Here is a 19,009-nt window from a genome sequence, read left to right as displayed (position 1 = left end):
ACACAACAGAAGGGACTTCAAAAGCCAAAAAATACATTAAAATTATTATTAATAATATTAATATAATAATAATAATAATTAGAAATCCAGCACTGCAAAGCTAGGCTACTGTTCCTGAGCATGCACAGAGGATCATAGAAATATAATAATAATAATAATAATAATAATAATAATAACAACAAAAACAATAACATAGAATAATAGAATGATAATTATATAATAATATAAATAATAAAATAATAATAGAATAATAAAAACTATATAAATAAAAATGTAATGTTAGTTTGTGGAATTAACATAACTCACAAACCACTGGACAAATTGACACCAAATTTGGACACAATACACCGATCAGGCCAACGAGTGGCCATCACTCATAAAAACACTGAAAAACACAGTGGAAGAGACTTAAAAGCCCAAAAAATACATTACAATGCATGTTTAAAACCACATATATATACACAAACATACATATATACACAAATATATATATATACACACACACAAAACATATACACAGACTTGGCCACAGCAACGCGTGGCAGGGGCCGGCTAGTACTATATAAGTTGTACATATTTAAAATTAAAAGTCAATTCAATACTAATTTCCATTGGCAAGTTAAGTTGCCAAAATTCCAGAGTGGGCCTCGACAGCTAGGAGAGGGCTGGGCTAATACAACTGGGAGTGGATAAGGTTCAAGCATGGTCCTGCCTGATGGTCTGGGTGGGATCTGGAGCTATTTATTCCCAAAGCCTACTTTTTTTTCCATGTCAGGAGCTACTTGAGAAACTGCAAGTTGCTTCTGGTATGAGAGAATTGGCTGTCTGCAGGGACATCACCCAGGGGATGCCCGGATGATGTTTGATGTTTTTACCATCCTTGTGGGAGGCTTCTCTTGTGTCCCTGCATGGGGAGCTGGAGTTGACCGAGGGAGCTCATCCGTGCTCTCTCTGGATTTGAACCTTGGACCTGTTGGTCTTCAGTCCTGCCAGCACAAGGGTTTAACCCATTGCGCCACTGTGCCTACTGCACAGATATAAGAGGGCCGGGGATGTGGGTAAAGTGCAGAACAGAACCTTGGATGTCTCTCATTTGTAGGGTTTCCATAAACTGAAGCTGACTTGATAGCAATTAACAACCAAAAATGCAAACCAGTCAGCAAATATTTACAAATGCTCACCAGATACTGGGTTTGGTTCATTCTCAAGATTCCCATAAATGTTACTTACTACTGGGAGTCAAATTAAGTTCTTTCCTACCTATGGGTGGCCCCATGATAATCTTATGTCATCTGAGAAGATTATAGAGTTGTGTGACATAGTTATGAAAAGATTGTGATGAAAGCGGCAGGGAATACTTGAAATGGGACAGGCAAAGTATATGTTTCATCTGTAATTAAAGCCTGCACAGTGTCTGCACTGTTGAGAGTGACAGTGTATTCTTTAATGTCCCAATCTTGACCAGACCGGAAATTAGATGAACCACACGAAACAAATGAAAACGCCCCAGGAAGTGAGTACTAAGACCCTTCCTGCTCATAGAGGCTAAAAGGTTTTGTAACTTCACACTTTCTATATATATGTGATATCAACTAACCAATAATACGTCTGAAGTCTGTTCTTGTCCTGCAGTTTGTGTCTAGTCAAACTACTACTAACGTGGCACTGCTGACAGCTCACGCGTATTGAAATGTGAAGTGTGATTCCATTTGCTTTTTGTAGCCAAAGTCATTGTGCACTGTTTTGCACAGAGGAGCAGTTGGAAAAGTTTCTGTGGCTCTTTCCACCTTAACCTTTTTGATAGAAAGCATCCCTGGAAAGCCATGGTGGAAAGAAAAATGGCAAGGAAATAGTAAAATAGCCATAGTGATGGAACTAGGGAGAGTAGAAGGTACCCCCTATTGCTGATACTTCAGAGGTGGTGCAGCACTTGCAGAACCATAACATTGTTAAGTTGGAAACAACTCCAAGGGTTGTATTGCCCAACCTCTTTCCAGTGTAGTAATCCCTCACTAAAGATTCTGAGATGTCCATGCTTTTGTACAGAGGCACATAGAGTCATGGAAGGGATTACAAAGGCCATGTTGGGGGCCACAAAGATCCTGTCATGCAAGAATCTAGACAACACTTTTTATAGATCTCCAGAGAAGTAGAGTCCATTAACTTCTGAGGAACCTTCATAAGATTGGTAGACTGGATTGGCTCAGCTCCTGCCAATGGAAGCTTTGGCTTCAGAACAAGAGTAACTCACTGAAGTGTTTCTGCCCACTTCTCAAGAGAAGATGGACTTTTCCTTCCATGCAATGCCCCTCTTTGCCATTTCCTTATGGTTCTTAACGTTTTTGTTTAAAATCTGCTCTTGTAGGCCAAGACTGAAATAGAATTTGGAGATGAAGGTACCATGTCTACCATCAGCACTAAACAAACTTTACACCAACATTGTAAACAAATTAGAATCATAGAATCATTGAGTTGGAAGAGACCTCATGGGCCATACAGTCCAACCCCCTGCCAAGAAGCAGGAAAATTGCACTCAAAGCACCCCTGACAGATGACCACCCAGCCACCTTTAGTTGGAAGAGACCTTGTGGGCCATCCAGTTCTACCCCCTGCCAAGAAGCAGGAAAATTGCACTCAAAGCACCCTTGACAGATGACTATCCAGCCACCTTGAGTTGGAAGAGACCTTGTGGGCCATCCAATCCTACCCCCTGCCAAGAAGCAGGAAAATCACACTCAAAGCACCCCTGACAGATGACCATCCAGCCACCTTGAGTTGGAAGAGACCTTGTGGGCCATCCAGTCCTACCCCCTGCCAAGAAGCAGGAAAATTGCACTCAAAGCACCCTTGACAGATGACCATCCAGCCACCTTGAGTTGGAAGAGACCTTGTGGGCCATCCAGTCCTACCCCCAGCCAAGAAGCAGGAAAATTGCACTCAAAGCACCCTTGACAGATGACTATCCAGCCACCTTGAGTTGGAAGAGACCTTGTGGGCCATCCAATCCTACCCCCTGCCAAGAAGCAGGAAAATCACACTCAAAGCACCCCTGACAGATGACCATCCAGCCACCTTGAGTTGGAAGAGACCTTGTGGGCCATCCAGTCCTACCCCCTGCCAAGAAGCAGGAAAATTGCACTCAAAGCACCCTTGACAGATGACCATCCAGCCACCTTGAGTTGGAAGAGACCTTGTGGGCCATCCAGTCCTACCCCCAGCCAAGAAGCAGGAAAATCGCACTCAAAGCACCCCTGACAGATGACCATCCAGCCACCTTTAGTTGGAAGAGAACTTGTGGGCCATCCAGTCCTACCCCCAGCCAAGAAGCAGGAAAATTGCACTCAAAGCACCCCTGACAGATGACCATCCAGTCACCTTGAGTTGGAAGAGACCTTGTGGGCCATCCAGTCCAACCCCCTGCCAAGGAGCAGGAAAATCGCACTCAAAGCACCCCTGACAGATAACCATCCAGCCTCTGTTTAAAAGCCTCCAAAGAAGGAGCCACTACCACACTCCTGGGCAGAGAGTTCCACTGCTGAACAGCTCTCACAGGAAGTTCTTCCTCATGTTCATCCCTATATGTAGAATATACCCTTGTGTATTACTAGAGCCGATGGACTTGAGGGCCTTTGTAGTCTCTTCCAACTCTAGGATTCTGTATGTTGGGTCTGGAATCAAGCATACGGGGAGATGTATTGGACAGTGTGGTGACTGTAGGTAAGATATATTTGTATACTTGATAGTACACCTTGTAGGTGGACTGTACAGTATGACCCTGTATTTGCAGGGGACAATAGTGAACCCTATTGGAGAGAAGACCTTCAGACCATGGATGCCATAGAATTGTGTTGGAGGCCCTAAAATACCTAGAGATGACATATTTTGGATAAATGGAACTGCAAGTATTGGTCCCGTGGATATAGAGCAGGCATGGGCAAACTTCATTCCTCCAGGGGTGTGTGGACTTCAACTCCCACAATTCCTAATAGCCTGAGGCCCCTTTCTTTCCCCTCTCAGCTGCTTAACGAATAGAGGCTGTATGTATATATCAAGTCAAATAAAATAAGGTTTCCTTCATAATCATTGGCAATCTAGTTAAATATAGTCACTTCCAATTTAACGTTGTAGCCTCTCTGTGCTTATGAGTAGTGTTTAACGGGGAAACAAAACCTGCATCAGGAGCAGAAAGGTCCAAATGTCTCGTTTTCAGGGAGAAATAAGAAATTGCTCTTCATAGGTATCTGGAAGCAAAGAAAAGAAAGTCTTCAGGCCGTTACTGCATCCGTTGCTGCAGCTTTCTTGTAGTGTGTGTTGCTGCTCATAGCGAGTACGTCTTGCACGTTGATGGTTTTTATGCATGCAAATGTGTTTTTGAGGCATTTTATGACTCACTCTTTTCCTGTCATAGACTCTTAATTACTTTGCTAAAATATTAATTTGCTGCTCTTTAGTTTCCACAGCACCTTCTTTCCCTGATAACAAATTCTCGCATCCGGAAAAAGTCAAACAGATGAGTAAATCGGTCCCAGCATTTACGCAGGATGAGGCAAGTGTTTGCTGGTTTCTTTCTTTCGTTTATTTATCAAAAAGTCTGCTTTAAATTTGTTTTAAGGGAGTGCTGACCTGCTGAAAACAGAAAGCAGTAAGAATATAGATTTAAGATAAATGGGCATTTATGAGGGTAAGCCAGGAGGGAGTCTTGAGGAATTCTGTTTTATGAAGTGCTGAATTATGTTGTGATAAGATTATACATGTAATGTACCATGTCGTAGTTAACCATTAGGTGATTTTTTTGTTCATCCCAGATGATAATATAATCATTGTTTGTTTTTTTCACACAGTCCACAATTTATTGTACTTCCATCACTGTCACAAAAGTCTCTCACACACTTAACAGTGCGGTCCTTGACTATGCAACATTTTGTATCTCTGGAAAGATTATATATATAAATAATAATTGTTGACATACCTGTTGATAACAAAGTATCCATGGCTTGAGAAGATTCCTGGCATCATCCTCATGATATTCTGCTCCTGGTTGAGCAGATTCAGTAGTTCGTCTCTGGTTCAGTTCTGAAGATTATTAAGCAAGAAGTATTAAAATGTCTTAATATGGATTCTGAACAGAAAAGTTACTGTTTTGGAATACAACTCCCCAAAACCATCAACTAGTGGTGGCTACCAATGCCAGTGGGATTCTAGGCAGAATAACCCCCAAAGTAAATTCCAGTCCTGAATGAACTAAACTTTGGGTTGTTGTAGGTTTTTTGGGCTATATGGCCATGTTCTGGAAGCATTCTCTCCTGACGTTTCACCTACATCTATGGCAAGCATCCTCAGAGAATGCTTGTCATAGATGCAGGTGAAACGTCAGGAGAGAATGCTTCTAGAACATGGCCATACAGCCCATAAAACCTACAACAACCCAGTAATTCCGGCCATGAAAGCCTTCAACAATACACTGAACTAATCTTTGGTCCCAGCTGTTACGTTACCTGTACAGCAGTGGTTCCCAACCTTCTTTGACCAGGGACCACTCTCCAACATTAATACCACAAGGGTTACGTATCGGTTTTTGGTCAACTTTAGTTTTGGTTTGGTTATTTGGGGTGCTGATTCAAAAAATTGCATTGGATAGACCACATCAGCTCTAGTTTCTGATACAGAACATATGCCATCCAGTAGTTGCCATCTGGTCATCCACAGAAAACCATATTTAATAATCTACAGCTGATGTGGTAGTAATAATCTTTTGTGGGGAGTCGGTCTCTTTCCACCCAACTTCCCCTTTGGCTCGGCACTATAAGAGGGTTTTGCAAGACCAGTCACTCTCATTGCCCCATGGTTTTGAGGCAATGGTATAATAATGGTGAGGCTGCAGCCCATATCTTTGTTCTTGGGGACCACTGGTGGTCCACAGACCACAGGTTGGGAACCACTGCTGTACAGCAACTTGTTGAAAGCCTAGTGGGTTTTATTTATGTGAATGTTTCTTCAAAGCTAAGCAGGATCAGCACTGGTTTGTACTTGGATGGGAAACTGCCAACAGATACCTGGAATCATAAGCTATATTTCATAGGAAAGAACTAAAAACCACCTCTGAGATGTCTTGTCTAAGAAAATCCTATCAAATGTAGGGGATCGTAATAAGTTGGCAGTTGACTTGAATGCACATATTTACTGAGAAGATCTGGCTTTGGTCCATTTTCTCCATATTCTGACTAGAACATACAGCACATTTTTGGGCTGTCTCTCCTATGCTGTTGGAGGATTTGGGGAATTATCGTCCAAAATTAGAAACTTTTCTAAGTCCAGAAGACCTACTAAGGGATACCAGGTGTTGTATGCTATATTTCAATTGAATGACTTCAGGCAGAGTGTGGAAGAATATAATAAGAAAACAGTTGGGAACCTGCTTTATCCTGGATAAGCCCCACAATCATTTGGTGAAATGTTTACTTTTTGTCTCATACAAGTCTATTCCTATAATGTTTTGCTTGGTGCATAATGAAGAATATGGATTCGAGCAGCGGGTTAAGCAAGTGATTCCTTATTACCATCGTTCCAAGGAAATTCTGAATCTATCCAGCCTGCTTCTTGCAACATTGGTTTTACTATGAGAGTTAAAATTTAATTCAGCCTTAAAATGAGAAATAAAAGCATGAAATTGTGATGATTGTTATACAGTCCCGCAGCAGCTTAACTAGAACCAATCTTCCTTGTTTCTTCCAATTTTGGACTCAACTGCTCTCTTTTGTTTTGCGTTAAGCAGCTTTCACAAGTCTGCATATTAGTCTCTTGCTATAAACCTGAATCAAAAGAGTTCAAGGAATCAAAACTCTGAATCAGTTCCTCAATCATTTCTTGCTCAAATAATCAATGCAGAGATATACATCCCAGTTGGCAATGACAGTATGGGACGTAGCACCAGGGTTACTGAATGTAAAGTGTTGGCAGTGACCATATAGATTGGGTCTTTGCTAGGAGTATAGTAGATAATGGGTGTATTTACACTGCAGGATCAATTCAGTTGACCATAGCAATGGGTCAATGCTATGAAATCATGGGATTTGTCGTTTGGTGATGCATCAGAAGAATTTGGTAGCAAAAATAAAACTACAACAGCCTATAATTCCACTGCATTGAGCCATAACAGTTAAATGGTGTTGAACTGCATTAAGATGCACTCTACAATACCTAAATAAGGACCTCATCACACTAGGGGATGAATCCACTTTAAATCCAGTTTTTCCTCCTGCAGGATTCTGGGGTTTGTAGTTTAGGGAGGAGCCTTTAACAGCCTCATTAAACTACAAACCCCAGAATTCTGCAGGACACAGAAACCAGGTTTGAAGTGGATTCATTCTCTAGTGTGATGTAGTACTAAAGGAAGTAATGGTAAGAGGTTGAACCATTTGTTCGAAGAATGGACGAGCGATGCTGTTGCCAGTGAACGCATGGAACACGGACTTGTCGTTCTGCTTAATTTCTTTATAATTCTCTCTATCTTTGTAAAAGTATTGCCTGCATGCAACATAGGCATGCCACCTAAAGCTTTCGTTAACCATTTGTCCTACAGTGCTGCATCCCAGGGCTGCAAACCTTGGCAAGTCACCTCCCTGGAAGTGCGCCGCAGGGCTGTTTTTCTTCCCAACCCCTTGCACAGACTTGTATTCATTTTCTCTCTTTGTGCAATATCTTGTAGAGTGATGACAGAGAGACAGACACAGCATCAGACAGCAGTTACCCACTTGGCAGGATCAAGAAGAGCCCCAGCTCGCTAACCAATCTTAGTGGCTCTTCTGGCTTGGCGTCCTTGTCTTCTGTATGTAAACAAAAGCCTACATTAATAACACTGCTCTTACTAATCGTCTTGCGTCTGTAACCTTTGCAGGGATAGCAGAGCCTCTGTTTGGTGTTGTTACACTTGATGACTGACGGAAATGATAACACTCAGATATATATCTGCAGTCAGATTTTAAAATGGCTTTTAATGGTGCACTTGAAACTATATTATTGGGAGAAAGCAGGGTAAAAATGGATTTGTTTACAGTATGATTTGGTGGTTAACTTCCAGCAGAAGCTGGCTATAGAACCGCACCGGAGAACCGAGAGATTCCAAGATTTATATCAAATCTGCAAAAGTGAAATCCACAATTGTGGACTGTCTTTATATATTTCAGTGCCTTAGCTATTATCTTAGGGGAATTAATGAGTCATTTTTGCTCATTATTCTCAAAATCTTACTTGAGGGGGGATTTTGGTCATTTCTTGACTTCTTGGGGTCAAACTTCCTCCCCAAAACATGATGGTGTAGCATCTGTTTGCCAGAGTTCTGCCAGCAAATTGCAAAAAATAACCTTATTTTGTAATATTAAATCAACACAAAAGGTGTTTCCCCAGCAAACTTGGCAGTGCCCAAGGATGACTCCCAGGGGCCCAAATTAACTTCTAAATAAAGTGCACAGAAACTTCTAAATAAAGTGCACAGAATTAATTCTTGCACTGAAAACTGGATGCCTGACCTTGCTTACCAACACTTTTGGAGCTTCTGGAAGCTTTTCATGCTTGTTGGTACAAGAAGTGTATCCCTTATATGAAATACTCAAGAAATTTGGATTTTTTAAAATAACTTGTATTTGCATTAAAGTACACAATAAGTGGCACAGTGGGTTAAACTGCTGAGCTTCAGAACTTGCTGACCGAAAGGTCGGCAGTTTGAATCCGTGAAGCGGGGTGAGCTCCTGCCAACCTAGCAGTCTGAAAACATGCAAATGTGAGTAGATCAATAAGTACCACTTCTGCAGGAAGATAATGGCGTTCCATGCAGTCATGCTGGCCACATGACCTTGGAGGCATCTACGGACAATGCCGGCTCTTCAGCTTAGAAATGGAGATGAGCACCACCCCCCAGAGTCAGACACGATTAGACTTAATGTCAAGGGGAAACCTTTACCTTTTCACAAGTTTTCTTGGACCCAAGTCTTAACATGAAATTCATGTGTGTTTCATGTACACCTTATCCACATCACCTGAATATCAATTTTATAATCATTTTTTGCATGGAACAAAGTTTGTTATACATTGAACCATCAAAAGCAAGGTGTCGTGTGTCATTTCCTCAAGACATGTGCTATCATTTCTGATCATTTTGGGCTTGGCCTCATGTAAGCCGCCCCGAGTCCTCGTTGGGGGAGATGATGGCGGGGTATAAATAAAGTTTATTATTAGTATTATTATTATTTTTATGGATATTGGGATTTCAGAAAAGGATTCTCAATCTGTATTATATATTAAAGGAAAGAAACATTTAGGTTTTGCCCCAGTTGGTTTGGACATAGGAGTGGAAATAAGACTACCTTCTTAGCCACTTTTGGGAATTAGATTTTTTTGTGGAAAATCTAATGTCCAAAATAGTATTTGCTTGTTTTCCTGTAATCCTCAGTTGTTTCTGTAAATATTTCAAAGGGGAATACTAGCAACTCCTTTCGAAGAATGAGATGACAATGTAAGACAACTGATACTCTGACATCACTAAACGCTGTGATGGATATGAATGCTATCAATAGTTTTATATCTTAACAGTGCAAGTTTACAAGTAGTTTCGTTTGCAGACAGAAAAGTTGAAGGGAAATTTGTTAATAGATTATAGGGAGAATTAGGTAAAAATATTCTGTTCAACTCATTGTATGAAATTATTCTTTGCATGGCTTCTATTAATGATTTGTTTGTAAACAAGCATGCATAATCTAAGTGTGAAAGTTATCTTTTAGTAGATGACATCAGAATCATACTTTGCAGCTTTGGGCAATACAGAGGTGAACCTCTATCCTATACTTAGATTTATTTATATCCTAAGTTTTTTTTAATGGAGAAAGAAATTGTTTTAAAGTTGTTTTGCTCTGCTGTGTGGGATTTGCAGGTGAGCACCAGTGTGATGAGTGTCTACAGTGGAGATTTTGGCAATGTGGATGTGAAAGGCAATATCCAGTTTGCCATTGATTATGTGGATCAGCTGAAAGAGTTCCATATTTTTATTGCTCAAGGCAAGGACTTGGCAATTGCAGATGTGAAGAAGCAACGTTCAGACCCGTAAGTATAGATGGAAGCTGTGCTCTTTTGTATTCTGTTGTTGTTGTCTTTGCTGCTGTGTGTTTTCAAGTCATTTTCAATGTATGCTAACCCTTGTACTTTCTTTCTTGAAATACTTCCAAAACTTTCCAAACCTCTAGTTCAGAACTTTCCAAACTGTGTGTTGTGACACATTAGTGCGTCGGCTTCAGTGTGTGTTGCACAAGTATAATGAGAAATGACAGAAATCTTGGAAATGATCTTACAAATTATATATTTTTGAAAATATAAATGAAAAGTTTGTGGCGGAATGAAAATAATGCATAGTTCACTTCTTTACCAATCCACACACTGCCTTGCTAGGGAAAAGATATGCCACACAGATGATCAGTAAAGAATAAGATGTTTGCTCTTTGTTATGCAGAGCAACATATATACAGTCATGTGAACAGTTGCATTGACTCACACACGGTTGTTTGAGAGAGATTCAAATGATCCTTAGGTGTCCTTGTGAAAGATCTTACAAAATGCAATCTGACTTGGTAACCTCTTTTCACAGCGAAACCTAAACATGTAACTGTTGCCGAAACTCCCAGGCTCAGCTAGCTTCATGGTAACAGGTTGAACTATTTGTTCGAAGAATGGATAAACAATGCTGTTGCCGGTAACCAATCAGCTTTGTGCTTTGCATTTTTCAGTTAACACACTCACCAACTGATTTTTATGTGCGCCAACAAAGTTTTAATGAGATTTATTATTTATTTATTTATTTCGGTTGCTTCTACCCCGCCCTTCTCACCCCGGGGGGGATTCAGGGCGGCTTACAAAAGCAAGGCACAATTCGATGCCCGCATTACATAACAGCAAAGGACAATAACATCAGTTAACAAAACAGTAATTTTAGCAATAACAACAATTAACAGAAAACAATAATTATTATCGGCAAAAACAACCATAAAACCAGTAAAAGCAATAAAAGCAATAAAACCAATACAAACCTCATTGATGGTCAGCGTTTCACAGTCTCATAGTTTAAATTCCAATTTCACAATTGTCGGTCCTATCCATCTGGTTTCCATATCTAATTGTCAGGATGCCCAAAGGCCTGGTCCCACAACCATGTCTTTACCTTCCTCCTGAAGGCAAGGAGGGATGTTGATGCCCCGATATCCCCCGGGAGTGAGTTCCACAGGTGGGGGGCCACCACTGAGAAGGCCCTGCTCCTCGTCCCCACCAGCCTCACTTGTGATAGCGATGGGGTCGAGAGCAGGGCCTCCCCAGATGATCTCAGATTCCGGGGTGGGATGTAGAGGGAGATACGTTCGGACAGATACGCTGGACCGGAACAGTAAAGGGTTTTGTAGGTCATGTTGTGTCACCATATATTTCATTATTATAATTATAATGTATGTATTATAATGTATGTATGTGCCTGATCTCTTATGAAGAAGTTGGTTTAACTTCTAGATTGCTAGCAAAATTACTGTGTCACGAAACGATACATGTCTAAAATGTGCACCACCAACATGAAATGGTTGGCTCTAGTAAGTTACTAGTTAAGTTTTATAACTTGTATGTTATATATCTTGTAGGTTATGAAATATAACACGAAATACTTATAACTCCTCCTCCAGGAATCCTTCTTCTGATTCTTCTGTGAAGTAGACTTCTGTTTCTACTACAGCCAAAAATATTTTATTTTGCTCTTGGTCTTCACTGAACATATCCATTTTATATTAAAACAATATGTCACCTGACTCAGTGGTTGTTAAACTTTTTCCAATAGGTATGTGAAGAGTTACTTGCTACCAGAGAAGTACAAACTGGGCAAAAGAAAGACAACTGTGAAGAAGAAAACACTGAACCCTGTTTACAATGAGATATTACGGGTAACTTGCATTAGTCACTCTCTTTTTGATGTTTGGGATATGCCTTTTCTTAAATAGTCAAAATTATTGTACAGAAGAGGGAGGTTTCTATGAGTTAGCAGGAATCCCAAATTTTTTGAAATGTGAAAAAAATGAGGAAAAAAACCCTCTAAATGTGTGGAAGGGATGAAAGAAACGTTCACCTAACAGAACAGTGGAGATATAGCCCCATTGGCGGCAGCTAACTTTTAGCTGGCTTTAATTATGTATTTTAATAGTACTATAGTTAATTCTATTTTAATGATTATATGCTTTGGATATCACTTTACACATTGTTAAGATTTTTAGTGTTAGCCAGTTTGAGTCTTCCTTGGGAGAAAAAAGTAGGATAGGAATACTAAGTGCTAATAATAGCTATCATTGTTATTGTTATACAGTAAATCAGGCATGGGCAAACTTCAGCCCTCCAGATGTTTTGGAGTTCAGCTCCCACAATTCCTAACAACCTACCGGTAGGCTGTTAAAAATTGTTGGAGTTGTACTCCAAACACCTGGAGGGCCGAAGTTTGCCCATGCTTGGTCTAGAAGAACCACCAAGAAGGCACTCAATGCAGACACTTGTAATTAATTGGGGAATAATTGTCACTATTTTTGTCTGCTTCCGGAAGACTGGATGCTCAAGCAACCCTTGCTTCCTAGTTTGTTCCAACAAGGCACTTGTTTACAACATGTTGGTAAATCTAGTCCACCGGTAGCCAAACTTTAGTTCTCCAGGTGTTTTGGACTTGAACTTTCAATCAGCTTGGCCGACACTTGGGAATTTTGGGATCTGAAGTCCAAAAAATCCCAGAGGACCAAAGTTTGGGGAGACATTGAATTCTCATCCAATCTTCCCAAACTCCTGAGCTGCCTGGAATAGAAATTTCAGCTATGGTAGTCAATATGATTTTGGAGAAACAAGCACACCAGCCCTCCACATTTGCTGGTATTAGGGCACAAGACCCCTACAGAAGTAGGGAAATGACAAATTTCTGTATCCTCATATATCATCAGCCTGACCATAGAATCATACTGGAGAACCTACAAATGCCTAGAGAAGTGATTGCTCTCTTTATCACTGTGTTCTCCTTTGCAATTCCATGGCCGAAGATGACTGTAGTGTTGCTCTGGAGGACCTAAAGATCCCTAGAAAGAACATATTAATCAAATGTGCAAATATTCAAATCCACAAAAGTCAAACCTGCAAATGTGGAGGGCTGACTGTACAACTGAAGCTGAGTTACACCAGATTGTACATTTATATTGTGGGCAACCTCTTTAACCATTACCTTGTCTTATTTGTAGTATAAAGTTGAGAAGGACCTTTTGGCAACCCAGAGGCTGAATATCTCCGTTTGGCACAATGATACTTTTGGGCGCAATAGTTTCTTGGGTGAAGTGGAGCTCGACTTGAGAAACTGGGATTGGAGTGATAAACAGAACAAACAGATGAACTGGTACCCACTTAAGCCAAGAGTAAGTCCATGGCTTTTGCTTGATGCATATTTTAAAAAGCAAACTCTTATTTTTCTTCCTGAGACCTTTTCAAATGTTATTTTAAGGAGGTTACCATACACTCAGAAACTTTCTCTGAATCATAAAATGGTTCGTAAGACATGTGCTAGGGTGTGTTGCTTTCATGTTGCACATTGTTGTCAAAACTGGAACCTATAATTTTGCTTATTGCAGATCTTCAGTATATAGTCAGTCCCCGAGTTACAAACATGTAGAATAATAAAATCATAGAGTTGGAAGAGACCTCATGGGTCATCCACCTTCTTCCAAGAAGCAGGAAAATTGCATTCAAATCACCCCTGACAGATGGCCATCCAGCCTCTGTTTAAAAGCTTCCTAAGAAGGAATCTCCACCACACTCCGGGGCAGAGAGTTCCACTGCTGTACGGTTCTCACTTACAAATGACTCCTAGTTAAGAACTAAGGTGAGAAAACAGGAAGTGAGAGAAATCTACTCTTGGGAAGGGAAATTCATTCCTGAAAGAATGAAGAGAAGGTGTCTCTTCTGAAGTTTTATCACCAATCCTTGTTTCTACAACAAGCCAAATTTGTCAAAATCTGATTGTCACAGGGACAGAAAGTGGGGTGAAATCTTCTGAACAGGGGCACACATAGCAAAATAAACACCACAAGTGTGTTAATCCTTCCCTATGCTACCCAAAACAAACATCTATCTATCTATCTATCTATCTATCTATCTATCTATCTATCTCTGGAGCTACACTTAAAAATGTGCCTGTTCTAACTTACATACAGATTTAATTTAAGAACAAACCTACAGAACCTATCTTGTTCATAATTTGCGGGCTGCCTGTATAGCATTTGCACTAGCACAACAACAACAACAACTACAACTACAATTTTTTTTCCCAAAAGGGACTCAGGGCAGTTTACAACACCAAAATCATTGCCAGATCATCTTTCCCCTGATTTATGCAAATATTCAATGCCTTACAAAGTAAACAAACAATGTCAGGAATAATACAAAATAATACACAATAATAGCAATAAACTTATGATGAAATAATTAAATGTTAAAATGGGGAATTAACCAATTAGACAGCAAACTAGGATGTGTAAACATTAAATATATATAATTAAAAACAGTTAAGCATGAATTGCATACTAACACAGGTGTTTATTGAAATATATCATAGCCATCATATCGTGTAAATGTTTAGCTGGTTGATTTAAAAAATGGAAAGTTGGTCATCATACAGCAGATCCTTTTTTAATTGTGTATTTATAGGATTCCACAGCACTGTCTTATATTTCATACCTCTCCCTTCATGTGATGGGGGAAAAAGATTGGTTTTCTTTCAAATCTATGGTTTTTATTCACATGCAAATTTAGTTGATGGAAGTTGCACTCTTTTACTCTAAAGTGTCAGTGAGTTAAAGGGACTTATTTCTGAGCAGATCTAATAGGACAGCTTTTTAGTTAGGTGATGACTTGAGTTTTCATCTGTGCTCTTTACACTATTAAATGGCTGTATTCCCCAGCCTCTCCAGTGATTATGTGTTTTGTTTTGTTTTGTTTTGTTTGTGAATGGCTAGACTCCACTAACTGCTCTTGAGCTAGAGAACAGAGGAGAAGTAAAGATTGCTCTCCAGTATATCCCACAGCCTGCTGCAGGTGAGTATTCCTCTTCAGCACTTCCCAGATTTGCTTTCTATGCTGTTATGTCCTCTTCCTAATGTCCTTTATTTAGTCATGAAATGAAAGAATGATACAGCGAGTCCTTAGTATCCGCAAGGATTTGGTCCAGGACCGACATAGATACCAAAATCCATGGATGTTCAAGTCTCATTTATTGCAATACTGTCGTGATAACCTGCACATAAAATTGGGACTGGAAAATGAATGGCAGCCAATGGAGCTGCCGTTCAGCTTCAGGGGTAGACCACTCCCTGTAATTCGCCCAAGTTAGCAGTCTGGCTGGCAATCGTTGGACCAATTGAAGTTTCTGGGCCATCTTCAAGGGCAGCCCCACGTAAAGTGCATTACAATAGTCCAATCTAGAGGTAACTAAGGTGTGGACTACCATGACCTGATCAGACTTCATGAGGTACAGTTGCAGCTGGCACACGAGTTTAATTGTGCGATGGCCCTCCCAGTTACCACCAGCAAAAATACAAAATGGGGGACGCCTGGCTCGAGAGCAGTACATGTGAAAAAGATCTTGGAGTCGTCGTGGACAACAAGTTAAACATGAGCCAGCAATGTGATGTGGCAGCAAAAAAAGCCAATGGGATTTTGGCCTGCATCAATAGGAGCATAGAATCATAGAATCAAAGAGTTGGAAGAGACCTCATGGGCCATCCAGTCCAACCCCCTGCCAAGAAGCAGGAACACTGCATTCAAATCACCCCTGACAGATGGCCATCCAGCCTCTGTTTAAAAGCTTCCAAAGAAGGAGCCTCCATCACACTCCAGGGCAGAGAGTTTCACTGCTGAACGGCTCTCACAGTCAGGAAGTTCTTCCTCGTGTTCAGATGGAATCTCCTTTCTTGTAGTTTGAAGCCATTGTTCCGTGTCCTAGTTTCCAGGGCAGGAGAAAACAAGCTTGCTCCCTCCTCCATGTGGCTTTCTCTCACATATTTATACATGGCTATCATATCTCCTCTCAGCCTTCTCTTCTTCAGGATAAACATGCCCAGCTCCTTAAGCCGCTCCTCATAGGGCTTGTTCTCCAGACCCTTGATCATTTTAGTCGCCCCCCTCTGGACACATTCCAGCTTGTCAATATCTCTCTTGAATTGTGGTGCCCAGAATTGGACACAATATTCCAGGTGTGGGCTAACCAAAGCGGAATAGAGGGGTAGCATTACTTCCCTGGACCTAGACACTATGCTTCTATGAAGACCTGAGCATCGAGCATCAGTGCTGAATCCAGGAGGACCCCCAAACAATGAACCTGAGTTTTCAGGGGGAGTGCAAACCCGTCAAACACAGGTTGCCACCAGAATCAGACATGTGACTGACCTGGAGGACCTCTGTCTTGTCAAGATTGATCTTCAACTTCTTCGCCCTCATTCAGATCGTCACAGCAGCCAGGCACTGGTCCAGAATCTGAGGGGCTTCCTTAGATTTTGGTGGAAAAGAGTAATAGTTGGGTGTCATCTGCGTAGAGATGGCACCGAACTCCAAAACTCTGGATGACTTGTCCCAGTGGTTTCATATAGATGTTAAAAAGCATGGGGGACAAAATGGAACCTTGCGGGACCCCACAGGTCAAAGGCCAGGGGTCCAAGCAGGTGTACCCTAGCTTCACCAACTGGGAATGGCCCTCCAAGAAAGACCGGGGCCACAGCAAGGCCATGCTCCCGAGTCCCATCCCAGAGAGCCATCCCAGACGGATACCATAATCGATGGTATCGAAAGCCGCTGAGATGTCCAAGAGAACCAACAGAGTCAGGGTCACACTCCCCCTGTCCAGTTCCCTGCGGAGATCATCCACCAAGGCGACCAAAGCCATCTCAGTACTGTGCCCAGGTCTGAAACCAGACTGCGACTGATCTAGAGAGATTTTCAAGCTGTAGATGGTTGATCCATGCAAGCAGAATCCATTCCATACTGATTGTACCCATTTCTTTGAACAATACAACATTGTGTTCTTTTGTTTTGATTGAATGTATACGTCTCTTTTTGAAGGTAAAAAGACCCCAGCCACTGGAGAAGTCCACATTTGGGTGAAGGAATGCAACGACCTCCCAGTCCTCAGGGGCAATAAACTCAACTCCTTTGTTAAGTGGTAAGCATGCTGGTTTGAGAAAACTCAGGCTAGATCTACACTGCCATACAAAATCCAGTTTATCTGCTTTGAAGTGGAGTATATGGCAGTGTAGAGTCATAAAATCCAGTTCAAAGCAAGTAGTGTGGGTTATCTGATTTGATCATCTGGATTATATGGCAGTGTAGAAGGGGCCTCAGGCCAAAATTAGAGACCTGGGTGACCTTTGGAACAAGATGCCCTGATGTATTGCTTAGAAGTGTTTGTGAGAAGATATTTAATACCTAATTGTCCTTTGCAAAATTTTAAGTACATGTAATTCTCACAGCTAATTCCTAATATTAACAAATGGTCCTAAATTACTTGTTTTTACTATTACCAATTGGGGTTATATCACTGCACATACGTTTGCATTAACTGGAGTCATATTTCTGTGGGTGGATTTTCAAATTGATTAGAACGTACATAGAGAGTTCCATTTTATATGTACTTTATTTTTATTATTTTGGGCGGATTTTCTTTGCAAATTAATTTGAAAATGCACAAGACAAGATTCGTGCCACCTCTGTTTACGACTTGGTCATAATCATGTAATTTATATGTGTTGTCGCTCTTTCCCTGGTTTTTAAACAGCCTCTGAAAGCTTACTTACTTTGGTGATCCCTCGTAGCCCGAGGATGATGGTCCTCCAAGTGTAGTGTCATGGCGATGGGTGGCTGTAGAGCCCTATCAGCATGTTCTCCTGTAGTGAGAACATCAATTTCCAGGTGGAAGGCAGTCCCGGTCAGGGTTGGCTTGACGCGCCAACCCTTTCACCCTCCATTTGTGCCTCTTCGAATCCTGCAACACTGCTGGTCACAGCTGAGCTCCAATTAGAGCATTCAAGGACCACTGAAACATCTATATATATAAATCTGTTAGGTTGGTTCAACCGGACAGCAAAACTCCACAACCCCCCCAACGAAACTTAACCAAAATTCCCATGCCCATAACACAACCCACAAGGTACAAACATATCTACTCAAAATGAATAACAACACAACACACTCACAAAACGGCAAAACAGCAAAACTCAAAAAAACCCCAACAAAACTTAACCAAAATTCCCATGCCCATAACACAACCCACAAGGTACAAACATATCTACTCAAAATGAAAAACAACACAACAACACACTCACAAAACGGCAAAACAACAAAACTAAAAAACTCCCCAACGAAACTTAACCAAAATTCCCATGCCCATAACACAACCCACAAGGTACAAACATATCTACTCAAAATGAAAAAACAACACAACAACACACTCACAAAACAGCAAAACAACTGAGCATGCGCATTGGCGCCCAGCCGCAAGTTCCCTGGGTGCACACACAGCCTTCCGGCCAATGTTCCCTCTGCGGAAGCCATGCCCACTCCAAGCCCCGCCACGCCGCTTCCCGCATACACACACCCCCTGCCGCACGCACACACACAACCCCACGCTCCATCACTCCCCCCGCCGCCGCACACACACATGCAACCCCACGCTCCATCACTCCCCCCGCCGCTGCTCACACACACACAACCCCACGCTTCATCACTCCCCCCGCCGCTGCACACACACACGCAACCCCACGCTCCCTCACTCCCCCGCCGCCGCACACACACACGCAACCCCATGCTCCATCACTGCCCCCGCCGCCGCACACACACACGCAACCCCACGCTCCATCACTCCCCCCGCCGCCGCACACACACACGCAACCCCACGCTCCATCACTCCCCCCGCCGCCGCACACAC

General features: G+C 41.6%; 1 protein-coding gene across 1 annotated transcript in view; it reads left to right on the top strand.

Moving 5' to 3' along the window:
- The window catches only part of SYTL2 (synaptotagmin like 2), a 67,363-nt gene that overhangs the window by 43,353 nt on the left and 5,001 nt on the right, over positions 1–19,009 (top strand). The window contains exons 10-17 of the mRNA XM_067466217.1: positions 1,466–1,513; positions 4,452–4,546; positions 7,706–7,825; positions 9,923–10,092; positions 11,858–11,960; positions 13,284–13,454; positions 15,051–15,129; positions 17,149–17,248. Of these exons, the coding sequence (XP_067322318.1) occupies positions 1,466–1,513; positions 4,452–4,546; positions 7,706–7,825; positions 9,923–10,092; positions 11,858–11,960; positions 13,284–13,454; positions 15,051–15,129; positions 17,149–17,248 (886 nt within the window). The remainder of the gene's footprint in view (positions 1–1,465; positions 1,514–4,451; positions 4,547–7,705; positions 7,826–9,922; positions 10,093–11,857; positions 11,961–13,283; positions 13,455–15,050; positions 15,130–17,148; positions 17,249–19,009) is intronic.

The sequence above is a fragment of the Anolis sagrei genome, chromosome 3 (assembly GCF_037176765.1).
Source record: "Anolis sagrei isolate rAnoSag1 chromosome 3, rAnoSag1.mat, whole genome shotgun sequence".
NCBI lineage: Eukaryota > Metazoa > Chordata > Lepidosauria > Squamata > Dactyloidae > Anolis > Anolis sagrei.
The sequence above is the reverse complement of the archived record's forward strand: the minus strand, read 5'-3'. Positions and strand labels throughout refer to the sequence as shown.